The sequence below is a fragment of the Hyaena hyaena genome, unplaced genomic scaffold (assembly GCF_003009895.1).
Source record: "Hyaena hyaena isolate Hyena2069 unplaced genomic scaffold, ASM300989v1 scaffold_4, whole genome shotgun sequence".
In the NCBI taxonomy this organism is placed as follows: Eukaryota; Metazoa; Chordata; class Mammalia; order Carnivora; family Hyaenidae; genus Hyaena; species Hyaena hyaena.
In genome coordinates, this window is record NW_024080636.1 from 4,452,678 (window position 1) to 4,473,849 (window position 21,172).

General features: G+C 60.9%; 1 protein-coding gene across 1 annotated transcript in view; it reads right to left on the bottom strand.

Annotated features, from left to right (window-relative positions):
* The window catches only part of SHISAL1 (shisa like 1), a 20,117-nt gene extending 2,645 nt beyond the window's left edge, over window positions 1-17,472 (bottom strand). The window contains exons 1-3 of the mRNA XM_039235571.1: window positions 17,406-17,472; window positions 13,812-14,025; window positions 3,983-4,300 (exon numbers count right to left, since the gene is read on the bottom strand). Of these exons, the coding sequence (XP_039091502.1) occupies window positions 3,983-4,300; window positions 13,812-14,025; window positions 17,406-17,472 (599 nt within the window). The remainder of the gene's footprint in view (window positions 1-3,982; window positions 4,301-13,811; window positions 14,026-17,405) is intronic.
* Between the last annotated feature and the right edge of the window lie 3,700 nt (window positions 17,473-21,172).

Sequence of the window (21,172 nt, forward strand, 5' to 3'; positions counted from 1 at the left end):
GGGAGGGAGTCAGGGGGGAGGGAGTCAGGGGGGAGGGAGACGGGGGAGGGAGATGGGGAGGGAGTCAGGGGGGAGGGAGTCAGGGGGGAGGGAGATGGGGGAGGGAGATGGGGAGGGAGTCAGGGGGGAGGGAGACGGGGGAGGGAGACAGGGGGGAGGGAGACAGGGGAAGGAGACGGGGGGAGGGAAGAAAGAAGGGAGAGGAGGGGAGGGAGGGGAAGGGTCCTGATGTCTGGGGAGCATCTGGACAAGGGGACACGGGGACCGGGAGAGCAGGCGCGTGTGCGGGGGACACAGCACTAAGTGACACGGAAGGGCGCTGTCACCGCTCTGAGGGGCCTGAGCTCGCGGGGTCTTAGCGGAGAGCCTCCTGGTCTGGGAAGAACGGAAAGCCAGCTCGGTGAGCAGAGGCCAGCTGACGGCACCCCGCCCCACGCAGGCTGGGCCATGGCCGGGGCCGTGGGGACCGAGGACATCCTGCTGCAGAAGCAATCTGGCCACGGGCCGGCGACCGGGAAATGGCACTTCTGGCGATGGAGCCCATGGAGGGTGTGTCTGGGGCCACGGGGGTTGGGGGGAGAGATGCGCCTCCTCCATGGGGCCTCCAGGGTTGTTTCTCCAGTGGCAGCTTATAGGTGGCCTGGGGCGGGCCCTGCCTCAGTCTCCCCTCTGCTGGGTGACCCGGGCAAGCCAGTGAGTCCCTCTGAGCACCCCCATGTCCCCATGTGAGAATGGGGCACACGATCCTCACCCCCAGGGCAGACGGGCATGGGTGGGGTTCTGCCTCCCCGTCCGCCCTGCAGGGCGGGACCCCTACCACGCCTGCTCATCCACCTGTGAGGTGACCCTGAGAATCCACAGCCCTCAGGGGCCAAGCGCCTCTGAAGGATCCTCCCACTGAATCTCGAGACGGTTAAGCCCCCCCTGCCCTGGTACTTTCATGGGGAAACTGAGGCACGGGTGGTGCAGGTGGGTCTTGAACCCGGGCCGTCAGCTCCAGCCCCGGACCCGCTAACGGTGCTGAGAGAGCAGGGGACAGCGCGTGGGGTCTGTGCCCAACGGGGACAGGCTGGCCGCTTGTAGGGACAAGCTGACCGTGTGGGAAGGAAAGGGCAGCCTCTAGCTCGTGCTCTGGGAGAAGCACTGAGTGCAGCCCTCCCCCTTCCCGCCCCAGCCACACCCCCCGGACACCCGATGACGGCCTGGTGGCTCTCCGCCCAGGGCGCCTGCGCAGCCCTGCCCCGGCCGTGCCCTTCCCCGGTTCTGCCCAGTGTCACATCTTCTGCCCAGGAAGGGGCCGGGGCTGATGGGGAAACTTTAGCCCCTCTGAGTGGCGGGAAGGAAGGTGGGTACGCAGCCCGTGTCCTTCCTGCTGCGCAGAGACTTCCGCGAGCACAGGGGACAGCGCCCCATCCTCGCTCCGTCACCAGCCCGTGACTTTGGGGAAGCTCCGTCACCTCTCTGCCCGTGGCGTCGGAGCAAGAACTAGGCACCCTGCAAACACAGTGCCGGGGCCCGGCGGCCATCCGTCGCCAAGCCCACCCCCCTCCCCGTGGCGGGTGCGGCGGAAGCCCGAGCAGGAAGCCCCTCGCCCGAGGTCGGGCCCGGAGCAGAAAGTCACCCGGTGAGCCCTTCATCCCACGTCACATGCTCGCCGGCATCTGACGACCTGTGTTCTGTCGGCTCGTACGGTCCTGAGTCCACGGTATGGGGACCGGGGCGGGGGCGGGGGCACGGACAGCCTCTGAGCTAAACAACACGTCCCCACGTAGCGCGGCCCAGAGACCCCGGACCCCGTCTCCTGTTTGCACTTCATGCCCAGTCCCGACGGGCTCGGCAGGCCTGCTGCTCAGAGAGGCGTGAGGCTTTCCAAATGGGAGGGAGAGAGACAGAGAGAGACAGAGTCAGAGAGAGGGAGAGACAGAGAGACAGAGAGACACAGAGAGACACAGAGAGAGGGAGAAAACCATCGCTTAAATGGAAGAGTCCCAGCCCTCGAAAACCCATGGCCACGTGTACAAATGACATTTTCCGGTGGTTCTCAAGCTGAGGCACCTCAGGCACCCCCTCTGGAGTTCCCTGATTTGTAGGATCCCAGGAATTTATGTTGACAAACACCCCAGGTACGTCTGCCGCAAGGAACCCACATTCCAGAAAGCCCTCCCCCCCATCAGGGCCAGGTCTGCTTCGGGGCCTGTGGCTTTGTGTGGGCTTGTACCTTCCCGCCCCGTTCCCGGGGTTCTCCACGTCACCTCAGTGTCACCAGGAGCCCGGCACGGGGGAGGGGCCCCGAGGACCGGCTCGGTCAGGATGCGCCGAGCTGAGCTGAACAGGGCTGTGTTTTTGTCTTCCGCACGATAGATGGGGCAATTATTCAATCAATAAGCCGCTGTAAGTGCATCTTATTAATTATTTAAGTCGTTCATTACGGAAAAGGTCACTACCTGCTGGCTATTTAATGATCGCCAACTAGCTTGGGTGCGTCTCCAGCAAGGAAACACCAGTGGTTAACTGGGCACCTACTATGTGCCAGACTTTTAACTCAGCCCTCAGAGGGGCCAGGCCGGGGATTCTTGAGGACTGGAAGCTAACCTGCCTGAACGCGGAGCCGGGACTCAAAGCCACGTCGAGTTTCCCACATGACTCGGACACCTGACAGCAATCCCTGTGCTGAAAATCTCTGCGCCTGCTGGCATGTGGCTCTGGGATGGACCTCCCAGGCGGGGCTCCGTATTGGGGTGTCCCGGGATAATGTGGCCCCCCCGTCCCACGTGACCACGGCTGTAGCCCAGCCCCCACAGGGCATCTGAACCCCACCTCCAGCCCCTTGACTGGGGCTCTGAAATGTACAGCCCGTGGGGCGCCCGGGGGGCTCAGTCGGTGAAGCGTCCCGCTCTTGGTTTTGGCTCGGGTCACCATCTCACGGTTCGTGAGTTCAAGCCCCGCGTCGGGCTCTGTGCCGGTGGCAAGGAGCCTCCTTGGGATTCTCTCTCTCCCTCTCTCTCTCTGCCCCTCCCTTGCTCGCACTGTCTCCATCTCTCTCAAAACAAATAGAGTTTAAAAATATATATGTACAGGGGCGCCTGGGTGGCTTAGTCGGTTAAGCGTCCGACTTTCGCTTAGGTCATGATCTCACAGATAGTGGGTTCGAGCCCCGCGTCGGGCTCTGTGCTGACTGCCAGCTAGGAGCCTGGAGCCTGTTTCAGTCTGTGACTCCCTCTCTCTCTGACCCTCCCCTGCTCACGCTGTCTCTCTCTCTCTCTCCTAAAAATAAAAATAAAAAACATTTAAAAAAATATATATATATATGTACAGCCCCCCTCACTCCTTCCAGATCCGCACACCCAAGAAGGGTCGGTCATTCCCTCCCCTCCCCCCACTGGCCTGGGACTGGGCAGAAATGAGAGCACAGAAGAGAACATACCCCTTGGGCAGAGAGCCTGGGCTCTGCTGGGGCCGCCCCCCTTCCTTCCCCGGAGCCCCCGCAGAGCAGCCTGCCTGTAAAACCTCTAAGCGTCCTCCTGACGCTCAGCGCACGCGAGCCTGAGGAACCGACCTGGAATATGCTTACTTTCTAACTTCATGCCGAAAACGCTTATCCCCCAACCTCCAGAAACCCGTTTGCTTCTTTTGCCTAGACCGTGGGAACTTGGCAAGCCATCCATTTTCCCCTTTCGCCTCGGCTGCCAGGAAACTCACAACTCCATGAAAGGCTCAGTGGCGACCCCTCCCACACCAGGCTCCAAGTGCAACACACTTGCAAGCCCGGCTCCCAAGCTCCGTTTCCACCTCTCGCTCTGACCTTCTTCCCGGGGCGCCTGTCAGCGCGGGCACCTTGAAATCCTCCTTGGCACACAAGATAAGCAAATGACCAGGCAATCGGCGCGCCAACCCCGGCCGGCAGCCGTGACCCGGCATCTCGCAGGCTTGTCAAAGACAAGCCATCCGTGGCGGCCGCGGGGCCTCGATCGCGACCACTCACCAGGCGGAAGAACTCTGGAAGGTCATCAGCGGCGGGCTGTGAGCCTCTCCCTGCAGCGTGCGCACGGCCTGGGGGGCTTGCGGCAGCGGCCCCGGGGGAGGCTGGGGCTGCGGGGCGGGCTGCCCTGGCCGCGGGGGCCGGGCGGGGTCGCCCCACCGCCGGGGGTCCTGTGTCATCCATCGTCCGTGGAGGCCCCACCGCGCCAGGTAAACCTTGCAAACGTCGTAGTTCATTGCCGAGTAATACAAGAGGTCCAAGGCCAGCAGCATGAGCACGAAGAAGCCGTAGATCCACACGCCCAGCAAGGCGGTGTAATTGCTGGGGGGGAACAGAGACAGGCACTGAGCGCAAGGGCGGCGGCGGCCCCCATCGGCAGTTAGGCCACGGGGCTCCCTCGGGGTCCCAGAGACGAGGGGTCACAAGCCCCTCCCCGGGGAGCGGGGGGTCCTGGCTCCCCTCCTCACGCCCCCCCTCCACTTACTCCCCTCCACCTGCCTGTTCGCCTCCTCCTGGATCCTCGGATCCCACTCCTCTGTGCCCTGTCCCCCCCCCAGCTAGCCGTCTCCTGGGGGTGCCCCCTGCTTGCCTGCCCCAGGACCTTTGTGTATGCTGTTCCCACCTCCTGGGATGCTCTCCTGCCTCCCTTACTGCCTCCTCCACTCCTCCCTACCTCCCTGGACACGGGGCGAATGCAGGACAAGCCGACCTAACTTCCTGAGCCGCAAACCCCTGGCCCTCGGCATCCACACCGGGCCGCCTCGCACCCCCATGTGCTGTGGGGAACGCAGCAGGGGCACCCCTCCCCCGGCAACCCCCCACCTTCAGACTGCTCCCCCTTTCCGTTCCTCAGGAGTCCAGGAAGCAGACGTGGGCTCAGCCTCCCTCCCCGCCTCCCACACAGCACTTCCGCCTCCACCGCCCTCTCCCCCTCCCCCCTGCACCGCACACTGTGTGCGGTTGGGGCTCTCAGGGTTTCCCTTGCTCGTTCGCCCAGTATTTCCCCCGCTGAGGGCTGGCCCACCGTCCAGGAGCAGAAGTGAGGGCGAGTTTTAGGCTGCTAGCGCTCACAGCTGAAGCCCGGCTCCCCGCCACCCTGCCCCTTCACTGAGAGCGTGCCCTGCTCACTGGGACACAGGGCCTTTGCACAAGCCGTGCCTTCCCCCTAAGCAGCCTTTTCCATTTTCCTGCCTCCTTCCTTCTTTCCCTGTCTGGCTCCCACTTGCCCTCCTGGACACTGCTTCCCCCAGGAAGCCTTCCAGATGTGCTGCCCCTCCTACATGGCTGGGTCGCACCCCTCCTCTGACCCATAATCCTGAGTGCCCGTCAAACCCAGCCCCCACCACCTGGGACCGAGCTGTCTGGGTCTATCTGTCCCCCACCCCCACCCCCAGGCCAGGCTCTGAGTGTCCCCTGGGTGCCCAGGGAGGGCTGTTTCCGGGGCTGGGGCTGCTGTGCTCCCAACAGTGCTCTCCAGGGACAGCGGCTGTTTAACAGGACTGATTTGTTACTCACTCCGCCGCGCCTCCGTCTGCTCCCTGCTGCGCGCATCTGTTCAGGTGGGTGAGCGCGGGCGGGGGCAGAGAGGAGGCGCGCTGAAGAGAAGCAGAGCCACTGTCCCGCCTCGCCGCCCCCTCCCCCAGCCCCGGCCCAGGCAGGGCCCCCGGGTGTCCTGGTCCTCACGTGCAGGTCCCTCTAGACCCTGCCTGTGGCCGGAGAGCACAGGTCTGGAGCCAGGACATCGGGCTCTGCCGTCAGGCTCCCCCTCGGCCCAGCTTTGCTGTGTGGCCTGGGAGGACCCCTGTGTGTCTCTGGGCCCTGGAAGAGACGTCTCTGTTCACCCCACCCAGCCGCGGCCTCAGCAGCGAGACGGAGGCCGTTGCCGTCTGCCCCCTGGGGCCAGGGCCGCTCACTTTTGCTCACATGCGCTCTTTGCTTGGAAGGCCTTCCGTCCCCTTTGCTTGGCCAGTTTTTCCCCCTGAAGACTTGGCTTGGGCGCTTCGAGGCCCCTCAGGTGGGAGCTCTCTGAGTATCGGAGCACTCAGCTTGGAGCAGGCAAGTAAGTGCTCAGGGCTTGGCATTTGCTTGGTGCAGGGGGACATGCAAGTCTGTATCTCGGCCACCCTCCTTCCCCGTGTGTAGCCCCCGCCCCCTCCAGTCACCACCTCCATGGGGCTTCAGCAGTCTCAGAGGCTTGTTCATGCTAGGGTGTGAATGACTGACAGCCAGGCCCCAAGCTGCCTCACTTCAAGGGGAAGCCAGCCTCGCCTGGGTACATCTGGACGTGGAATCTCTGTGCGGGAGCAGAGGCTGGCAGCCCCGGCTGGCTGGCTGAGGCAGGAGGCCCGGGGTGCACATCCGTGTGGACGGAGGAGGAGGGCTGGCTGCAGCCTCCCCAGAGCCCCAGCAGATCGCTCCAAGCATCGGGTTTTTCCTTGGTGGTTCCCATGGCAGCAGCCTCGGGGCGAAGGAGGGGAGCGGCAGGGGGAGGCAGGGCCAGCTGCTTACAGATGCTACCCCTGCGGAGGAGACCAGGATGCCAGCGGGGGGTGGTGGCTGGCCCGCAGCTGGGCCTGAGCCAGCAGGGCTGCGAAATAATAACAGGCACGGAAGCAGCAGCCCGGCCCCCGGCTCTGCGCGCTCTGCGCCGTAGCCCATTCAGCGCTCAGCGCTAACACAGGAGGCCTCACCGCTGTCACCGCCATCCCCGTTTTACGGATGGGAAACTGAGGCTCGGAGGAGTGAAGAGACTCATCTAAGATCTCATGGCCATTAAGTGCAGAGCCTGGATTTGAACCCAGAAGTCCAGCCCCAGGGCACGGATTCCTAACCACGGCACCATGCTGTCCGGGAAGGGTGCTCCCCGGTTCTCAGGGCAGACAAGTCACCTCGAGGCCTTTGTCTGTGTCTGGAACTCATTCCCTACCTTCCTGTGCACCCATGTCTCAGCTCAGCTATCTCCTCCTCCAGGAAGCCTTCCTGGATGTCCCATTAGACCCAACCCTCCCTTGGGCTCCCAAGGTCACTGGGTTTCCCTGAACACACTGTGTTGTCTTGGCTGTTTTGTGGGATTGTTGGTCACAGCTCTGACACACATCGAATGCCATGGCGAGCTGGTGACAACAGTGACCTTGATACATAACTAGCTTCCTCACTAGATCTCACCTTCTCACCGCACAGTCACTAACAGTTAATAGTAAAGCTGGCGATCACAACACACCACAGGGTGCCCTGTGCTTCTCAACCGGGCCACGGACAGCACCCCCGCGCCACGGACAGCACCCCCGCACAGCTCTTGCCCTTCTTTGCCTGCTTTCCTCATGGCTGGTCGGTAAGAAACATTCTGGGTTGTTTTGTTTTGTTTTTTAATTTAATTTAAAAAATGTGATTTGGAAATTAATTCCACCCAGATGCAGGGCCCTTTGTCGTGTGTACACATATGCTCTGTAAAGGGCAGAAGATAAAACAGAGGCTGTTTTATGGGGCAAGATGTGAAGCCAGCCGAAGCCACAGAGAGCAGATTTTCAGTGCATTCTGGGAGATTCACGGACTCGAATTCTTTCAGTGTTTCCCCGAGCGATAGACGAAAACCCGGAGGAAAGTCACTGACACCTACTGGTTACGGGGCGGCTACGTCCACAGGAGGGGCGGCTGTGGCCAGAAGGACGCCCCCGCTGAGGACGGGGAGGCGAGCTGCCCAGGCCAGCGGGGCAGAAAGGTACTCCGGCGGCAGGGCTTCCGGCCAGGCTGGTGCTGGCTGGGACATGGCCGAAGGGCCCGTGGCCGACCTCGCCTAGGCCACCTGAGCCCTGAGCCCACTCACCAGGTGGCTTGTGGGTCCGTGTGACAAGCTGGTAGCCCTGGTGACTACCTTCTGGAGCTCATGGATTCAAAGCCCAGCTCGGCCCCTTTCTCCCTCTCTGACCTCGGGAAACAGCTTTACTTTTCTCATCTGGAAAGTGGAGGTGGTGGTGTTTATGAGGCCTCACCCAGGGCCTAGAGGGGAAAGGACCCAGCAAGTGCTGGGCACACAGGAATGCTCAATAGATCTAGGCCCAGAGAGGCCAAGCCACAGGCCTGAGGTCACACAGCAGGGCTGAGGCTGTCCCGCGCAGTGGAGGAGCACGGGCCCTGGGCCAGTGAAGCCGAGTCCACGCTTATCAACATGCTCACTGTCCTTCCCATCCTGCTGCCGACAGGCTCGGCCAAATGACACACTCTGGCCGAAAGCGTGAGCCCAAGTGTCACGACTGCTTCGGATCGGAAGCCTCAGGGCCACCTCACCGTGTGGCTGGCATCTTTCCCCTCAGTCGCGGGGACATCCTGACCCAGATGGAATGTGTGTCGTCGGCCTGGGTTACAGAACGCTCCGCGCACAGAGCCACAGATGTCCCAGAAGGCCGTGGGATGTGAGCCCCAGATCGGCCTTAGATTCTCGAGCCGTGGGGACTCCCGGATGCTCATCGCCTCAGCACAACTGAGCCTGGATGACAGGTGTGCCTGTCCCACACCGTGTGCTGTCCCTGCTGTCCCCCGTGTGCTGTGTGACTCCAGGAGAGCGTCACCCTCTCTGAGCCTCAGCCCTGGCATGTGGGGGGGGGGGGGCAGTGGGACCTTCACAGATAACACCTCCACGTGGATCAAAGGAGCGAGTGTGAGGCCCCTCATATCACTTCCGTTTCCTTCCCTGGGCTCAGCAGAGTGAATTCAGATGATTCTAGAACCTCTCCTGCCTACACACTGGCTTTAGGCCGAATAGGGCTTGATGGGGTCAAACAACGGACAAGAAGGTCTGGAAGCTTCTGTCAGCGCTCAGGGGCTCTGCATTCAGTGCCTGGAAGCATCAGGACGGTGACATGTGGCCTGCAGGACAGGGCCCAGGGCCCCGGGGACCCCAGGTCCGCAGGCACCGGGGAAAGGAAAGCTTCTGGGGGGGTGGGGGGTGGGATGGTTTCACGTGTGGCCAAGTGGGGAGCGAGAATCCCTCCACTCCATCCGCGGAGGCCTTCGAGGACCCCTCTGCCTCCCCACCCCCACCCCCTGCAGCCCACATGCCTGGTGAAGGAACACCCACTCCCTGCACGAGACTCCGCCGCAGGCCACCGCTGTCCCCAGGGAGGGCTGGCCGCCGACCCCGAGCGCCCACCCGGCCCCGGGCCCCGGGCAGATGCCGCCCCCAGCAGGCTCAGGGCCCCAAAAGCCTGAGCCGCCTGGCCCGGAAAGGCGCGCAGTCCACGTCTCCTGAACACCAAGGGCAGGAAGTGGCACCTTGCCGTGGCCGTGGGCTCGGCGGGGCTGCTTCCCTCGCCCCGCCTGCCTTTCTGCCAGGCAGCCAGAGCCCAAACAAACCAGTCTGTTCCTCCAAACAACACAAATAAATAAGTCATCAGCACCGCTCTCCTCTTCCCTGTCAGCAGCCCTGGCTCCCGGCTGATTCACTGGCCGGGTGGGCGGGTGGGGTGGGCGAGTGCCAGGCAGCCGTGGCGGCTAACGGACCCCGCACGGCTTCACAAAGCCCCGCGGGGGGTCGTGGCCGCCCCGGTCCTTCCCGACGGGCTGCCAGCGGGTGCTCACAGCCTGGGTGTTGGAACGGGCAGCCTCCTGGCTGAGATCTGGCGTGTCCCCAGCATCAGACGAGTCCTGGCCTTCCAGGGACCGGTGACCATAACAAGGGCCCCAGCGTCCCTCTGGCCTTGACTGTGGCTGGACGCGGCAACCTCACCAGCCTGGGCCCAGCCCTTCCCTCTTCCTCTCAGAGTAGCTGTGAAGGCAGCCACTTGAAAGAAACAGCGCAGGCGCCTTGCCCGAAGGGGTCAGGGCCCCAGAGGGCAGGACAGTCCCAGAGGCGGCCACCAGCCGGCTCCCCTTCACGTCCGTCCCCACTCTGCCGCAGGGTCCCCCTGGACGCAAGGCCCTGGTCTAGCTCCTCAGGCTCCAGTCCCAGACCTGGGCGACTGCATGGGGGCCTCCAGCGCCTCTGAGCTGAGCTCTGGATTAATGGTCTGTGGATGATGCTGGCCTCTGTCAGCAGCAGGGCCCCGGGCTTGCCCGGGCCCCCGTCGTGGCTTCTGTGCTGTCCTCTGTCTTTGTCCCAAGCACCGTCCATGAGCACAGACCCAGCTTAAAGCCCTCAGAAGAAAGCCCACAGTCCCCCTCCATCCGCACCCTCCACCCGCCCAGCCCCCACTGCCCCTCCCCACGGCTCCCTTTGCATTTCACACTCCCCCCTGCCTGGAAATGCTCATTCCTCTGGACCACATGGCTCCCACTTTCTTAGCAACTTCTGGAAGCAGGGAAATCCAGCACCAGGCCTCCTTCCCTGAAGCTCAAGGATGACTTAGGCGGTCCAGCCTGGGTGAGGAGTGGGGCCGAGCTATTCCGGGCCAGGCACGGGCCCCCTCAGGCCTCTGTCCACATCTGTGCGAAGGGAGCTGGGGGTGGGGAGGGAAGCTGGGCGGAGGAAATCAAAGAGGACTCCCTCCAGACCCGGCTTGGCTCCTGAATCCAGGCAAGTTACACTCCCTCTCCATGCCTCGCCCTCCCTGTGAGGCCATAGGCTCCAGCAGGCGGGTGCCCTCAGTGACATGACATGCCCTGTGCTGCGCGCTCTGTAAATGCTTTCTGAGGTTAAAGAAGAACTAAGCTAAGCCTCTTCAATCGTTCCATCCTTCCCCGGGGGAATGGCTCGATTTTATGGCCCAAGTCTTCATCGCAGCAAGCAGGCCCCACGGTGCTGAAATGATGGGGTATTCTGCGTGAGATCCTGTGGAAATGTGCAGATTATAGAAACCTGTGGGCTTCAAAACGAGGATCCCAGACACCAGTCGCCAGAGCCTGGGAGAAGCCTGCTCGCCTTGCCAAGCCTGTGTTCTTGTCTGGCTTTAGGCGCAACGACAGCACTCTGGGGGTCCTAACCCCAGCGCTGGCACCGCCCCCCGCCTCCCTCGGGGAGCCAGTCTTTGGTCTTATAAAAGACTTGGGTCAGATTCCAGGCCCGACGCCAGCCCTTGTGATGGACAGGACTTGCTGAACAACTTCACACACAGAATTATTCTAAGGCCTGAGCAGATGGCAAGATATTCAGGGGAAGCACCCGTGCATTTGAGGAAGGAAGGGCTGGGGAGTCGGCCTCGGCGGGAGGAGGGAGAGTTGAACGATAGTCAAGGAGTCTGTATCTCCTGCCTGACCAAAGGGAAGAGATTTCCCCAGAGCGATCACAGCACATGGCAAAGCATTCAAGCCCCAACACTGGTCAGAGAGACTGGGGCTCAGAGCCCCACACACAATGTGGTTCCACAGTCACTCAACAAACCCTCCTTCCAAGTGGACGTTTCCTTACCATGAAGAAAATACAGCCAGCCTGGGGCTTCTCGGGAAACATATCAGAAGCCTCCCAATTAATATCAGGGGCAAGAATGGTAACTGTAAAGATGGTTTTGGAGGTGCTAGCCAATGTGAGTGGGTACGGAAAAGAAGGGAGGCCCAGAAACAGGAAAGCAGATGACATGATAGCTGCTTGCAAATAGCATAATTGGAAACAAGAGAATCAAATGAAACAGTATTACAAAGATGGAATTTCAGTAAGGTGGCTGAGTGTAAAACTCATATACTTTTATTTATTTATTTTGCAAGAGAGTGAGCACCGGTGGGGGAGGGGCAGAGGGGGATTGAGAGAGAGAGAGAGAGAGAGAGAGAGAGAGAGAATCTGAAGCAGGCTCTGCGCTCAAAGCAGAGCCCAACATGGGGCTCGATCTCATGACGGTGAGATCATGAGCTGAAATCAAGAGCTGGACGCTCAACTGACTGAGCCACCCAGGCGCCCCTACAGTTCATATGTAGAAACTGTTAGGCTTTGTCATCTAAATGAGAGTCAGTTGGAAGATGTAATGAAGGACCCAGCATAAAAAGAAGTAAGTAGGAATCATTGCAAAAGATATGTGTACGATATCCATGAAAATAATTCCAAAATGCTATGAAAGAAAGTTTGAACACCTGTAAAGATACAGATCGTCCTCAACTTATGATGTGGTTATGTCCCAAGAAGTCAGCTGTAAGCCGAAAATATCCTAAGACACACCGCATTTACCCCACCCAACCCACCAAGCATCACAGCTTTGCCCAGCTGCCCTCAAATGGAACACTCAGAACACTGCCCTCAGAACACGCCGGTTAGCCTGCAGCTAGGCAATCATCTACCACAAAGCCTGGTGTGATAATCAAGTGTGGACCATGTCACGTAATTTATTGAATACTGTACGGAAAGTGAAAAAACAGAATGGTGCTATAGGCACAGAATGCTTGTAAGTGTGTTCGATGTCGAGCCCCATGGTTGTCTAGCCGACTGGGAGCTTCAGCTCACTGCCACCGCCCAGCCGTACAAGCAAGGGTGGACTGTGTTTTGCTAGCCCAGGACAAGATCAAAATTCAAAGTACGAGTTCTTCTGAATGAATACTGCTTTCTCACCCTAGTGAAGTTGAAACTTCACTAAGTTGAATCATCTTAAGTCAGAGAGTGTCTGTGCTCTGTTCTTGGATTCAGCATCACAGAAAGCCCTTTCTCTTTGGATTAACCTATGAATTCAGCACGATCTCAGGAAAAAATGCTAACTGGATTCTTGCAGGAGGGGAGGAAGATGATACAAGCTACTTCCCAGGTTCCTTTTTTTCATATGAAAAGGGCTGGGGGAAAACATATCAAAAGCCACAGTAACTAACACACCGAGATACTAGTGTCTGGATACACCAATGAAAGCCATGAGAATGTATCACAATCTAGATACTCAAATCTATATATTTTAGTATATAAGTTTGACATTTACATCAGTGGGGGAAAGATGGACAATTCAATGAATGGTGTTGGGACAGATGGCTGCCCATTTGGAAAAAAAATGATAAAGTTTGATTCCTACCTCAAAACTTACATCCGAATAAATTCTAATGGATCAAAAATTTGAAGGTAAAAAAAAAAAAAATTAAAACCAAAAAAAGTAAAAGAAAACATAAGGCGATTTTTATGATCTCCGAGTCAGGAGAGAATTTCTCAGTCTGAGACAAAACCCAGAAGGCACAAAAGAAAAGAAATGGATCCAATCTGGTTCTATAACAGCTAAAAATTCAGCATCAGATAAAAGCATCACAAATTCAAAGACACGTTGAGAAAATATTTGCAGCTTGCCATGTGTCCTTCATATATAAAGAGTTCCTGTATATCAATAAGAAAAAAAGCCTCAAAAAGTCAATAGGAACATGGCAAAGAACATAAGCAGCTGGCTCACAGTAAAAGGAGTGCACACGGCTTTCAAACATGGGGAGAGATGCTTAGTTTCTTTCACTCACGGTAAGAGAAATGCACGCCTTTGCCTAGCACATTCCCACTCCCTTTCTGCTGGGTGAAATTCTCTTTCTTTGCACTCTCTGTCCCTTCCGCTAGGGCCTTGGTCTCTTGTGTTTAAATCTCCTTCAGGAAAGGGGCTGTGTAGGATTCATCTCTGGGTCAGAACTGTCAATCAATATTTGTTGTGCAAACAAATAACGAAGGAAGGAACGTGCATGGCAGACCCAAGCCCCTTCCACGCCTCAAAGCCTTCCCCATTCTGGAATCATTTAACTTCTGCAGCAGCGCTGGGAGCTGGGGGAGGGAGAGAAGGAGGGAACCTAGGTGCGATGTGCCCACTTCTCAGAAGAGAAGGCTAAAGTCAGGCCAGAAAACCTGTCACCTGAAGACTTTCCCAGACCCCTCCCAGACCCCCCTGGTCTGTCCTGTCTGGTGAGCCCCCCGCCGCCCCAGGGGAGGGGGTGTGGAGCGGGGCTGTGGCCCCAGCCTGGTACTCACTTGTGCATGTAGCCCTCGGAACCGGCCGTGAGGTTCGCCTGCATCACCGCCTGAAACTCTGTCTCGTTGCAGCAGTATTTGAACACCGTGTTGTTATGGTGACAGCAGAGCATGAAGGTTTTGTTGTCCGAGAGCCGGGGGCAGTGGAAGCCAAAGTGATAGCGGCCTTTGTGGTCCGTGTATGGCTCACACACTCGGAAATGCGCGGACAGGACTGGAAAACAGAGTCACCCGGCTCAGTGGGGGGCTGCCCTGGGGGTCCGCCTGGACGGGGCGCCCGGTCAGCCTGTTCCAGGCTGCTGCTAGCCTCCTCCCGCCCCGGGAAGGCTTTCTGGTCCAGTGTGAGCCTCGCTTCTCCCAGGAAGCTGGCTCTGGGCTGTTGCCACATCCCAGGCCTCCCTTGACACCAGCCCTGCTTGCGCTGTGTCCCCCAGACTGGGGGCTCCTTGCGGGCAGGGCTGCACCTGAAGCCTCACGGGCTCTGCACACAGCAAGCACTCAATGAGGACACATTAACTGAGCACCAGTATGCACTTCATACACTCTATCTCATTTAACCCACTTGGCCATCCCACTTTACAGATGGAAAAACTGAGGCTCAGTGGTCTACAGTGGTCTGCTTGAGCCGGTAAGAGGTGGTAGAAGGAATCCAACTCGGGCCTGCCTGGGTCTGAGGTCCAGCCCTCTCCACTCCCCCTGTCACCGGCTTTAACAACCTCTCCTACCCTGTGGGCCGGCGACGGGCCTGCTGATAAGCCCAGGAAGCCCGGGTGCAGGAACCAGACTCCCCTCTGGGAGGAAATAGCGTCTCGTCTGTATCAATGGCTTGCACTAAACCAGTGCCCTAGACCCGGGGGTCCCCAAGAGCCGGCCCTGGCCGCAGCCCCCGTCTCACGGTCACGGAGCTGTCCTGGGTCTGGACCCCCAGCCCCCGGCTCAAGGCGAGAGGCCTCTATTCAGCCACAGAGGCTGCTGCAAGCCCAGGACGGTATTTACCAGCCAAGCCGCTGGTGATGAACAGGAGACAAAGCCTAAGCAAATATAACAATGGAAAAAACCTGGAGCCCGCGGTCTCGGGCTTAATTAGTATCTTCATAAAAGGCATTGCTGTATCTAATTTGTATCGCTGAAAAGGGGCTTCTCTGGCTGAGTACATTTCTCCAACCACAAAGCCTCTGGTTTTGCAAAAGCTCCTTAGCTAGTTCAAAGCTCTGTCTCTGCTAAGAGGTAATCAGACCGCGCGGCCCACACAGCTCCGCGCGCCGCCCACCCCGGGGCTGCAGGGAGGGGGCCCCAGCTGGGCGGCTGTGCCGGCCAGTGGGCGGACGGGCCTCGGGAGCCGGGGCGCCAGGGCTGGCTGGGGTGGCCTGTGAAATCCTGTGCCCCAAGTACAGCACCTTCTTTCGTGGGGCTGGGCACGACCCCTGTGGGGAGGTGGCCCCCGGGGTCTCAGGAGTCAGGGAAGCTCAGCCTTGACCCTGGGAAACAGAAGACAATCCTATGGGGAGATGGGGGGGGGTCACTAAGGATGCCTCATTCTTAGTGGGGCGTGCATTGTTTCATTGAATCTCATGTACTCCCATTGTACAGAGTAGAAGACTGAGGCTCAGAGCAGTGATCTCCAAGTGTGGCCCCTGACCTGCTGCATCTGCATTCCCTGCAGATTGGGCGGGTCACCAATGCACTTCTCAGGCCCCGCAGCAGACCTTCTGAATGAAAAGTGCTGGGGTGGGAGGCAGGCCCTGCAGGGGGAGCTGATGAGCGCGGGTGTGGGACCCACTGGCCCCGAGGAAGGATGCCCGAAAGGCTGTGGGGATGAGGGGTGAGAGGTGGGAGGTGACCCCGTCCAGACAGGTGAGGACCCTCAGGGAGGGAAGGGACAGAGCAGGGAGGTGGCCTTTGAACTCAGCTTCAGGGGAGCCCACTGTCCAGAGATGGGGTGGGGAGGGGGGCTGAGCAGGGCAGGGCGTGGGGGAACCCCCTGGGGCGCCCTGGCCACCGGCCGCCCCAGATTTGCCATTTGGCAAAGACAGGGAGGCCACTGAGAAGGCTCAGAGCCGCTGGAGCCAGGGCTGGGGGCCGGGGGCCAGGTCTGACACAGCGGCTTCCCCACGCCGCCGCGGCCTCTCTTCCCCCCACAGAAGGGAGACCCCCGGTGTCCCGGACGGCTGGGGGCTCGAGGGCAGGTTTTCCTTTTTTTTTCAAGTTAATTTCTTTATTTTCAAAGAGAGAGAAAGTGCGAGCAGGGGAGGGGACAGAGAGGGAGGGAGACTGAGAATCCCAAGCAGGCTCCGCACCGTCAGTGGAGAGCCCGGTGTGGGGCTCGAACCCACGGACTGTGAGGTCATAAGCTGAGCTGCCGGAGCCTCCCGGGCACCTCCGAGGAGGGATCTGTAAACAGCAAGGCATCAGCTTTGCTTCGAGCAGGGAGTGTGAGTGGGTTAAACCGGGCTGTGCCTCCTGGCTTCCGGGGTCAGTGAGGTCTCAGGCTGTGCCCGGGTCCTGAGGACACAGGGACACTCTGGTAGGAGGCTGGTGGGTCCTGAGGCACCAGGAGAACCAGTCCAGGTGGAGAGGAGAGAGCGAGGGCCACAGTGCACCCCTGTCTGCCAGGCTTGGGGACAGTCTGGGCCAACATGGGTCTCATCTAACAGCCGTGTGACTGTGTGGCCTTGGGCAGTTCACTGTCCTTCTTTGAGCCTCAGTTTCCTGATCTGTAAAATGGGAGAGGACTTCCTCCTGTCTCCCAGGTGGCGGTGAGGACCAGATGAGCTAATGCACGGAAAAGGAGTTGGGGGGAGTGTGGTAAACAGTGGTTCCTGAGCCTTGGCCTGGCTTTGGCTCTGCTGCCCGGGGAGCCCCCAGCCCCCAGGGCCCTTCATGGCCTCCTTCTGGACCAGGCCCTCAACAAGGGGTCAAGTGCAGGAAGCTGGTGTCAACAGCTCTGCCAGAGCGAGAGGGCGCGAGGAGGCACCGTGCATGAATGAACGAACAAGAGAGACAGAGAGATAGATGGAGACAGAGACAGAGATGGAGGGAGACACAGAGAGATAGAGACAGAGAGAGACATGGAGAGGGAGACAGAGACAGAGGCCGAGGCAGAGACAGAGCAGGCGCCTTGCTCAGGGCTAAGCCGGCCACTGCTTCTCCGGTCAGCCAGCTTGGCTGGGGCACAGCCAAAGGGCTCGCTTCATGCCCGGCTTGGTAAACGGGGGTGTGAGAGCCCACCTACTCCCTCAGCGGATGCCCAGGAGGGGGTTCGGGTGCCGCAAGGCAGGTTAGAACCCCAGCCCTTCACTAGCTCTCCCCTCCGGCTAGCCAGCTCGGCTCTATGCCTCAGTTTCCTCATCCATACAATGGGATGACCACAACATTTGGACTTGACTTTCAGGAGTCGGGAGAGAACCCGTGAGAAGACTGCTCCCAGGGTACCCACCGCTTTGCCGCCCCCCCCCCCCCCCCCGCGGCGGTCACACGGGGCACAGCACACAGTCGGTGCCCAGCGCCTCCCTGCCAGTCCCCAGAACCCTGGCCGGGCCAGCGCTGACCCCAGGAAGGGACCGCCCCCCCCCCGGGCACCCACGGAGGGTCTACCTGCAGAAACCAGCAACGAGAGGACAGCAAGCACGTTCAAGGACTGCCGGCCACAACTGGTCATCATTTGGCCTCTGCATCGATCCGTCGAGAGCCGCCTGTGTAACGAGACCCAGGAGAGGCCGGTGTGGGCGCCTTGCCTGCGGGTACAGACGCCGCCTTTGCTGCCCACGGCGGGGGGTGGGCGGGGGGCGGGCAGGGAAGCGAGTGTGTGCGCTGGGGAGCCGGGGCCGGGCCGGGGATGATGGAAACGCTACCATCCAATTTCCTTTCTGGAATGAATGGCCTCCCCCCCCCAGTCAACCGTCACCGCCTTTTCTTTTCACGGTGAAATGAGACTTAATCAAAGGCGGACGGATGGCTCAGGTGTGGAAAGAAGGGGCGCGCGGAGGCCAGTGGCGCCCGGAGCGCAGGGGGGTGAGCACGGGGTGGGGAGGGGGGACGTGACAAGGGCTGGGGCACCTGCGGGGGCTTGCGGGACCCAGATGTCCCCGCTGGGCCGTTAACGGTGCCTCCCGTCAACCCCTCCTTCGTCCGCGAGGAGCCGGGCACCTTGCAGGCATCAGGGACGCAGCCGTGGAGGGAAGAGCCGCCAGGCGGCCCCCGGCCCCGCCCGGCCTGCGTCCCAGCGAGGTTGTGCAGACCAGCAGGTGGATGTTTCAGACGCTACGAGGCTCCCGGGCGCGTCCTGAAGAAGCGACAGCGGGACGCAGACAGACACCTGCACACCCACGTTCACGGCAGCACGAGGCCCAACGGTCAAAGGCGAAACAGCCCCAGTGTCCCCGGGGCGGGGGGAGGGGGCGGAGAAAACAAAGGGGCCTGTACACACAGTGGAATATGATTCTGCCCCAAAAAGGAAGGGATTCTGACCCTCTGACCCGGTGCCCCCACGGATGAGCCCCGAGGACGCCGTGCCAGTGAAATGACCCGGACACGGAAGGGCAGCCCCGTAGGACTCCACTCACGGGAGGTCCCTGGGTCGTCATGGAGACAGCAAGCGGGACACTGGGCGCAGGGGCTGGGGGCGGCGGGGTGTGCAACGGGGACAGGGTTTCAGTGTGGGAGGCTGGGAAGAGACTCGGGGACGGACTGAACTGTACACTAAAAATGGCTAAAAGGTAAATGTTATGTTATGTATACTTAACCACAAGACACCAAGCTATGAGGGGGAACAAAGCCAGGTACGGGTGCGGCGCGGTGCGGGGGAGGGGGTCGGGGGTGGCCTCAGGCGGAGGCGCCAGCCGGGCAGACCTGAGGGAGGCGGATCGAGCACGTGGCTGTGGCTGTTTGGAGGAACCCTTCAGCACACTAGGGAGCGGCAAGTGCAAAGGCCCTGAGGTGCGAGCAGCCTGGAGGCCAATGGGGGCCAGCTGGGGGTGCGGGTAGCAGGAGGCCCCCTGAGGCAGGGCCTTGGCCCTCGGTGGCTGCTTCGCATCAGGGTGATGTTGTTGAACCTCGCCGACATCGCCCCTCCCTGCAGGGGTGCGGGGATGCAGCTGCGGGAAAGCAGAAGCTCTGGGTAACGGGCGTGGCTGACCCTGACTCCCTGTAAGCGGCACGTGGCAGAGGTGTAGGTCTCGGAATGGGGACAAATCTGCCGGGCACCTAACACGCGCCGGGTTCTGGCCCCGCTCGCCGCCCTCCTCCCTCATGGCGCCCCACGGCCTGCGTCCCCCCCAGTCCTCGGGTTGTGGGCCTAAAAGCCGCGCACCTCAGAACGGAAGCTTATATAGACTAGAGGTGCTGCAGGTGTCGTTAGGACGAGGTCACCCTGGGGCAGGGCGGGCCCCCATGCAGCGTGACAGGTGACGTTCTGAGAAGCAGAAGCTGGGACACGGAGACATGCACAGAACGGAGGCCACGTGAAGACATGGGCAGAGGTTGGGGTGATGCATCTACAAGCCAGTGAGCCCCCAAGGTCGCCAGCGGGCCTCCAGGAGCTTGGGGAGAGCCCGGCGGAGCCCCTGGGAGCACCCAGCTGGGAGGGCCCAGCTCTGCCCCCACCCCGTGTCTGGCCCCAGGCTGTGAGAGCGCACGCTCCTGCTGCGGGGCCCTCGGCGTGCGGTGTTTCTTCCTGTGGCCCCAGGACATTGCCACGCACCCTCCCGTGGCAACCGCCCAGGCTGGGATCTGCACTGAGGTGTGAGGGGCCCTCGAGGCTCACCCGGGAGCCGTACCCAAAGCGAAGATGGCAAAGGCCTGGACGGCCCCCTTCCCCGCCCCGTGGAGACCCCGTGCGCCCTCCCGGCCAGGCTGCACCCCAACTTCACAGCAGGGATTTGGGGTTCCTTGCGCCCCCATCCTGTCTCTTCGCTTGGTGAAGGCCTCCGCCCCCCAGGGGAAGGTCTGAGAGCAGGGCACACGCTAGAGAGATTTGCTGCCTGAGCACAGCTCCGGAAGACGGGACTGGGAGGGCACGGTGCTGTCCCCAGGAATGGCCCTCTGACCGCCCCCCCACCTGTCCAGGGGCACCTGCTCGGGGCCCGGGGCCACCCCAGCTGGCTTGTCCTCGCCCTCAGGAGCTCACAGTCCGGTCAGGAGGCCTCAGGGGCACCAGCTGGGGTCCGAGGAGTCCCCAAGTCCTACTGCCTGGTGGCAGGCAGAGCAGGAAGTCCCCCTCGTAACCCAGAGGCTGGACACCCGGCGGGGGAGGGGGGGCGGGAGACAGGATGGGACTCCAGGCCAAACGCAGGGAGCAGACGGCTGGGCCCCACCGGGGACGGGCAGCGGGGCGGAGCGAAGCCTCCAGGTGAGCTGGGGGGGAGGGGAGGGTGAAGCCGAAACACCTCCATCCGGTGGTTGCTCGCTGACGCTGACGCTGCGTCAGGCCCTGGGGAAGCCCCCCCACCCCTTCTGCTGGCCTCTCTGCGCCCACCGCCCACCGGAGCCCTGCGGGCTGTAAGCTGCTTAATTGCTCTGAGCCTGGGCCGCCTCCCCGCCTCCCTCAGGGCCCTCCTGGGAGGATGAAGGAGATTAAAGCGTTTCAAAGTGCTTAGCTCAGATCTGCACTTAGGAGGCCCAGGGATCTATCCTGGAAGATGCACCAGCGGGGGTGGGGAGTGACAGGTCCCCCGAGAAAGCTGCTCCATGGCCCCATTCTATAGGTGAGCAAGCCAAGGCCCACGGCCCCGGGCCCTTGTAGGAAGGGGCGAGTCCAAGGGCCAGAGGGTTTGTTGAATGAATTCGGGGTGGGGGTGCACCTCTGCCTTGCATGCAGCGCTCGCTCCGGCTACGCCTGCCCCTACGCAGCCCTCCATATACCAGGGGGCTGTGTCGCTCACACCCGGGTGTCCCCCCTCACTCCTGAGGGCCCACATCCTGTGCCACCTAGAAGTGGCTCCAGGAGACGGCCTTGATCCGTCAGCTGGAGGAAGTCTGTCCCTCCAGGCAGACAGGCCATATTCTATCACTTCTCTCATTAAAGTCTGACTGCATTTAATCATTCGCTTGTTCTCTCGATGGCCACTCGCTAACCCCCACTCTGGGACAGGGTCCCTCCCAGCTGGGTTCTAGGGACGGGGGGGGCGGGCGCGGACACCCCCCAGCTCTACCTTGTGTGATTGGTCCCCATGCTCTCCTCCATCAGCTCCGGAGGGCCCTGGGCCAGGGACCTGCCAGCCGGGAGCCATGGCCACAGACGGGGTGAGAATCCCACTCCGGCCAACACCGGCCATGGGTCCTCAGGCCTGTCTGGGGCGGGCGGGGACGGGGGTGGGGGGTGGCGGGCGGGGAACTGAAGCTACAGTGGCCTCAGGGCCAGCACA